The sequence below is a fragment of the Etheostoma spectabile genome, chromosome 3 (genome assembly GCF_008692095.1).
Source record: "Etheostoma spectabile isolate EspeVRDwgs_2016 chromosome 3, UIUC_Espe_1.0, whole genome shotgun sequence".
NCBI classification, from domain to species: Eukaryota; Metazoa; Chordata; class Actinopteri; order Perciformes; family Percidae; genus Etheostoma; species Etheostoma spectabile.
The window spans coordinates 13,680,330-13,686,972 of record NC_045735.1 but is presented as its reverse complement, the minus strand read 5'-3'; the positions used below and the strand labels follow the sequence as shown (position 1 = coordinate 13,686,972).

Here is a 6,643-nt window from a genome sequence, read left to right as displayed (position 1 = left end):
CCCCTGCTCCATACCTGCCCTCTCTCAAAGTTTTCCTTCTCCAGCTCCAGGCTGTTGGCCCCACCAGTCCGTCGGATCACTTTGGGAATAGCGTTGGGTACTTGCTGCATGGAGCTTTTCACTCGATCCATTGTCGTCTTTTTTCACAGCAGCGAAAAAAAACTTTCAGCCGATAGAAAAAAGGCTAGACTGTAAAACAAATAAAAATAAAAGCTGCACTAACTATGGCGGGCAGCAGTCCATGCTGGGCTGGACTCGTCGCCCCTTTCACTGGATCATTTGGCCTCTCTATCCACCACCCCAGTCAGTGACAGGAGCAGTCAGAACGGCACCAGTGTAAAGTGAGCCAGGCTTAGAGGAAGGGGACGCTTCACGCTTTTCAAAATAAAACCCCTTTGCCGACGTTTTAGACTGTGAATCAGAGATCTTCAACAGGGGGTCCGGGACCCCTTAGAGGTCCTTAGAGTTACAGCAGGGGGCACCATATTATCGTTAATTTTTTGAATTAATTTTCAAAAATTAAAACGTCTTAAAGGAACAGCCACCTTTTGTTGAAATAGGGCTGTTCAAGGTCTCCCCTATCTGTAGCTAGGTGGGCATTTTTTCGTCTTAGTGCAGGCATTGATTTAGTACAGTGCAACACCGCAGTGCAGCTGCTAGTTAGCTTAGCGTAGTGAATGGAATACTCGACGATTACCTAGGCAGATATTGACTGAGATATTGACTTCCAACCAATATAGTCCCAAATCAATATCTGCCGAGGAAATCGCCTTGTTTTAATTTCCATTGCTATTTCTACTCGTTGTGAATAAGCAGGCCACAAGAAGTACTTAGGTTGTTGTTATTTTTTTGTTGGCTCACTTTTACTCACAACATGCTAACCGGCAAAATAGGATTCCATTCACTACGCTAAGCTAACCTGCTAAACTGAACTAAAACAATGCATGCACTGAGACAAAAAATGCATTGGCCTACCTATCTACAGCTAGAAGAGACTGTGATAAGCCCTGTTTCAACAAACAGTGGCGTGTTCCTTTAACATAAATCCAACATATTATTAGCAAATATAAAGCAGCCTATTGGTTAAAAAACAACAACAACAAAAAACAATAATGATAGGCTCACTGGCCTACAGTTAGGGCCCAAGGTAGTCACTAGGTAGCTGTTCACAGATACAGTTAATCCTAAAGATTCAGTGTGCCACATGTATGTTTAACATTAAAACATGATTTACAAAATCAATAATAAAAAGGTGTGTGGCTTTAGGCCGCCCAACACGTTATTGTAGTCCCAGTTTAATATGCAACTTAATTTTGTACAATATCAGAATCAGAAAGCAGTTTATTTCCACAATAGAAGAACTACATGGAATTTGCTTTGGTGATTGGGTGTCTACATACAAACAATCATAAACATTAATAAGAATAAACAATAAATACCAAACCGGAGACAAACATATACAAAATACTTATCTAAGTAGTTTAAGCACTGTGTGCAATGTTGGTATAGTCCAGGATGGAGTTTAGTACAAAGCGTTTTTGCCACGGGTGGAGAGGGAATTGACTGTCAATGACTGGGGGACCGGGGACTAGTAGGGGGGTTTTATTAGTTAAGGGGTCCTTGGCTTAAAAAACATTGAAGACTAAAGCTGTAATGCATGAAGTGAAATTAGATCCAATTCTTGCATGTAAAACAAGATCATAATTACTTGTTACTAATTATCTAAAATATGTATATAACTAAAACCCGAAAGATCTTCATTTACAATACATGTTTTTGGATGTTTTCTATGGCAACTGTCACAGACTCCTCCCAATGTTGTAGCCACTGGCTGGAGCTGCAGCAGGGCCCGCCCACATCAGTAAAGTGTTGGGATTTTTATTTTCTAGCCCTGTCCAAAAGAAATACTCCTGCAGTCTAATTATACAAATATACTGTATATACAGTACATCTAAACAAAAGATATGGCTGGGTTGGGGAATTCAGGCAACTTCAGGAACAGTGATATTTAGTCTTAGACCTTTAAATTATTGCTGTGTAAACATAGACAACAACAAAAAACACAATAGATATAGAAATTGCATTTATTATAGTTCTTGAAATTATGATTAAAATATGCTTGAGGTTATAGGCAGCAACAATTTAATGTAAGAAATCATAACCCCTGTCTATTTGCTCAAACAATCTCATAGTAAAATGCAAGGGAAATATTTGAATCTATTCGATTTAATATAATTTAATCAGGTTCAATTGCTAGTGACTGACAATACAGTACTTTTAATGCCATATGCTCTGCAGGAAACAAAAATATGAGTTCCATTATGGTGTCCTGATTAGTGCTGCCACAACTTGTCCAAGTAACAATAGACAGGTACTGAACAGTCAGCGTCAGTGTGCCACAAGGGTGCCACTATCAACACTGTCTGAGTAGTTGTATCAATTATATTGTCATCACACAAAATTTTTATAAGGGCCTTTTGCTGTAAACCACAGTCCACTCGGATCAGTTTTGGTAAAGAGCTGGTTAAAGAGAGCTGATCCGGCTGCTCTTGTATTCCCTGGAGGATCTAGGCAAGCAATGGATGATGTCTTGTCAGTGATCATATGATGAGTGAATCAAAACAGCAACAGACTCAGCCTTTGCTCCCAGTCTTAGGCGGAGCCTGTTTGCTCTGCACAACTCGAGACTACCATCTGCTGGTTAAACATGGACACTAGAAGTCACTGTACATGTAATTAAGCTTATGTCAACATAGTAGCAAAGGTGAATCCGGTTTTTCCACATTCACAATAATAAATTATACATGCTATATTGAAATGCATGAAGACAAATAAACGGTTGAAGAAGTACTTAGATCCTAAAGTAAAAGTACCAGTAAAACTACTCAAAGTAAACGTCCTGTATTGAAAATCACACTTCAGTAAAAGTATCAAAAGTATAAGTACACATTCTTGAAAACTGGCCCCTGTGACAGACATATTATCATATATCCCATTATTAGATTTTTAAAATATCTTTAACTGTTGTAGCTGGTCGACGTGGAGCAGGTTTGATCTATTTTTAAACTGTGGTAGTTTATGCCAGTGGATCCCAACCTGGGGGTCAGGCCCCCTCCAGAGAGTCAAGAAGATAAATCTGAGTGGTAGTGAGAATATTAATAATAATAATAATAATAATAATAATAATAATAATAATAAAGAAAATTCAAGTTCTGCAACTCAAATCATATTAAAGAATCTACTTTTTGTGAAATATCAAAGTGTTTCTCTTTGGGCCTCAAACAATTATCTAAATGAAACCATCTGAGTCGAAGTCTGGCTGGGTGAAATTATTCTTCAGTGGAACTGCTAACATCTAAAATGGGACAAGGGCACCAACCAGATACAGTTTTTTTTAATTTATTTTTTAAAGGTGCCACAAGCCAAAAAGGTTTGGAACCACTGGTTTTATCTTTAACAATACACTATGAGCGTATATAGAATCTTAAGTAGTAAAGTAACTAGAAACTATACCTCTAAAAAGGTACAATATAAAAGATAAGAAAGACTTTATTGTCATCCATATAGTTCAGTACAGTACACACAGGAACAAAATTGTGTTTCCCTGATCCCCAATGCAAAAAGAAAATTAAAAATAATATCTAAGGTGCAAACAACAAGATACAAAAACAGGTACAGAACACGATACAAGACAAGGTAGGCTAAACACATATAGTGCAATAACAAACATGCAGTGCAATGGCAGAAAATGTATCTACAGGTAGTGTGATAATAAATATTAACAAATGTAAAGTGATAAACAACAGTAAAAGCAGTTTATGGGTCCTTGAGAATATTTATGTAGTTAGGTGCAATAGCAGTTATGGTCCAATATTACTAAATTGTAGTGGAGTAGAAATATGAAGTAGCATAAAGTAGAAATACTCAAGTTAATTACAAGATAAGTACTTCAAATGTGTACTTAAGAACAGTATGTGTGTATATGTGTATATGAGTAAGCACTGTTAATAATAACTTCCAACCCAGATAAATAAATACATTATGAATGAATAAATGAATCAATAAATAAATACATAAATAACACTTACCACCCAATCATTACAGTAGCTTAGATACAGTGTGAGCATACTGACTGAGAAAGATAAAGCACAAAAAAAGAGGGGGAAAAAAAAAATGAGATGATGAAATCTCGCGAGATTACCACTGTAACGGTGGACTGGGGCTTGGTCGAAGTTTTCAGATGCATCTGTAGATGAATCATAACAGCATCAAGATGTCGGGACGATCAGGCCGTGCTGAGACTCGAAGTCGGGCTAAAGATGATATTAAAAAGGTCCTGGCAGCCATCGAGAAAGTGCGCAAATGGTATGTAGGCTGTCTTGGGGACAATATGGAGGGAAATGTATTGGTAGACCGTAGCCTGATATCTGCTGCGTCGCGCAACAAACTTCAGTCGGAAAAGTTAGATGATTGACGGAGCTGCTGACTAATCAATGCCCCGGGTTGACAGGAGAGGCGGAGCTAGCCGAGTTTTTTTCTGCCTAGAGCTGTCAATATGGCCTCAGCCTCACATGTTGTGCGACGTAATGAAGACGACTGTGCCGTATTCACATAATATTACACTAATGAACACCTTCGGACCTATCTTCGTGGCTTTTAAACGCCATGTGAAGTACACGATGGCTGTAAGTGAGCCCAATAGGACATTTGATTAGCTGTTATCTCTGCTGTGGACAGAAAGGACACGACCATGCAGGCTATGTCATTTTACAGTGTATTCCATTAAAGCAGATGGGTTAGTGTAAGACCTTTCGAAAATAATAACTAATAACGAACTAATTAACAAATTTCATTCCCAGGGAGAAGAAATGGGTGACAGTTGGAGACACATCTTTACGCATATTCAAGTGGGTGCCAGTAACAGAAACAAAGCAGGTGGGGGCCTCTGTCACATAAAAAATAAAATCCCTAGCTCACTTTCAAGAATTTATTTTTAATAAATCTAGTAAGTAGTCTGATTTTACAAACCCCTCTTTGTGTTCAGATATATCGCACCAAATCCACAGGTGGAGATAGAGGACTAAAAGATGTGGTCCTGGAAAACACAAACTCTTTACTGGATTTCACTGGTGAGTTTTCTGGCTGTATTTCTTAAAATACTGGAACCACTGCATGTAGGTAAAGAAAAAAAAAAAAGAAGAAAAAAATCACACAATCACACTCATAAAATTTAAAAACAAAAACGGCATGAAAACATGTCACCCGATGTTCAGTACAACTCCTCTCTGCTCAGATGAAAACAGCAACCAGAGCTTTCTGTCAGATGTTTATCAGCCTAAAATGGATAACAGCAGCAGCACTTCAAGCTCGCAGCAGGTCAGCCCTCCACACACCTCCAGCCTCCGTACTGAAGACTCTCAGCCACCAATGCTGGGCCAGGAGAGTGTGGACGGTAAGTGGATGGCTCTCTCAAGTATATTTTCACTCCATTTTACACATTATTTGAGTATAAAAGGGGATCCTAGAGCTCAGTGGTGAGAGTTATCAACAATTACAATTAGTTATGTCCTTTACTGCCTTTGTATTCCCTCACTGTCAAAGCTGCATTAATGAGGATATATTCCCACCCTTGTGTATGCAGAACCAGTTCATTCAGGACAGGAGGGGGCTGATGAGCCTCCCACTCTCATCAAGGAGGACCTTCTTTCATCAGGAGCTGTCAGACGGAGCACCCCAGACACACAGGTTCACTTTCTGAAAATGGGTTCAAAAAACACCAGAACATTTTTCTTTGATCGATTAAGAATGAATTCCCGTCACTGGGGTCTGTTGCATGGTGTCAATTAATGTTCGTTTTAACTAGAAGGGGGTCCGAACATGTAAACGTGTTTCTTTTTATTCAACAGGAGGAATTGGCTGAATCAGGAGCACCCCCTTTAAAGAAGATTTGCACAGGAGAAAATGCTGCTCTGAGATAGCTCATTTATATTATATTTTGTCAAAATGCACACGATACCTGTCCTCAGTTGGATTAGCTAAACTTTCAAAATGATTCCAAGATTCTCTTGACATATTTTGGCAAATTTTACATTTCAACAAATGAGAAAAAAGTTTTTACATCAAAATCCTTGTTCACTTTTAAAAGGTCCTTAAAGTACGCTGTTTTAATTGATTTCTAAAATGAATGAAGAGGATTTTCCAAACTTTGTGTGGCAAGTCACTGTTATTGCAGGCAGTGTGTATTTCAATTCACATGCTGTAAATGTTTTTTTCGGCAACGAACTGTTTCGGATTTACTTATGCAGTTGAACTTTATGTTTGCATGTTTCCATATCCTATTGCTTTATTTTTTAGGTTTACAGGCCATTTTAAAAAAGTGTTAAATGTGTAACTTTATGCAGATTGATTTTTAGATGTGCCATTATATTTTAAATAGGAGGCTCTTTCTGGAACAGATCTTCTTTTGGCTTATCACATGCAAGACAAATGGGTTTTTTTGTTTTCTTTTTAAATATTTATAATATAATTTCCCCATGATTTTAACTGGCAACGTTGTAAACCATAATAAATGCTACTTTCTGATTCTATTTTGATTCCTTGTTTCTGCAAGGTTGGTAAGCATAAACCAAGATGTCTTGAGGCA

The 6,643-nt window shown here is 38.0% G+C and overlaps 2 protein-coding genes across 3 annotated transcripts in view; one reads left to right on the top strand and one right to left on the bottom strand.

Annotated features, from left to right (window-relative positions):
• Positions 1–333, bottom strand: part of hip1 (huntingtin interacting protein 1) — a 53,891-nt gene extending 53,558 nt beyond the window's left edge. For both annotated transcript variants that reach the window (XM_032512187.1, XM_032512188.1), the window contains exon 1: positions 15–333. In XM_032512187.1, the coding sequence (XP_032368078.1) occupies positions 15–131 (117 nt within the window). In that variant the 5' untranslated portion in view covers positions 132–333. The remainder of the gene's footprint in view (positions 1–14) is intronic.
• Positions 334–4,199: 3,866 nt separating this feature from the next.
• On the top strand, positions 4,200–6,579 carry bcl7bb (BAF chromatin remodeling complex subunit BCL7B b). The gene is made up of 6 exons (XM_032508391.1): positions 4,200–4,365; positions 4,860–4,935; positions 5,045–5,129; positions 5,294–5,452; positions 5,642–5,745; positions 5,907–6,579. The coding sequence occupies exons 1-6, from the start codon at positions 4,253–4,255 to the stop codon at positions 5,976–5,978; spliced, it is 609 nt and encodes a 202-aa protein (XP_032364282.1). The 5' UTR covers positions 4,200–4,252; the 3' UTR covers positions 5,979–6,579.
• The last annotated feature ends 64 nt before the right edge of the window (positions 6,580–6,643 follow it).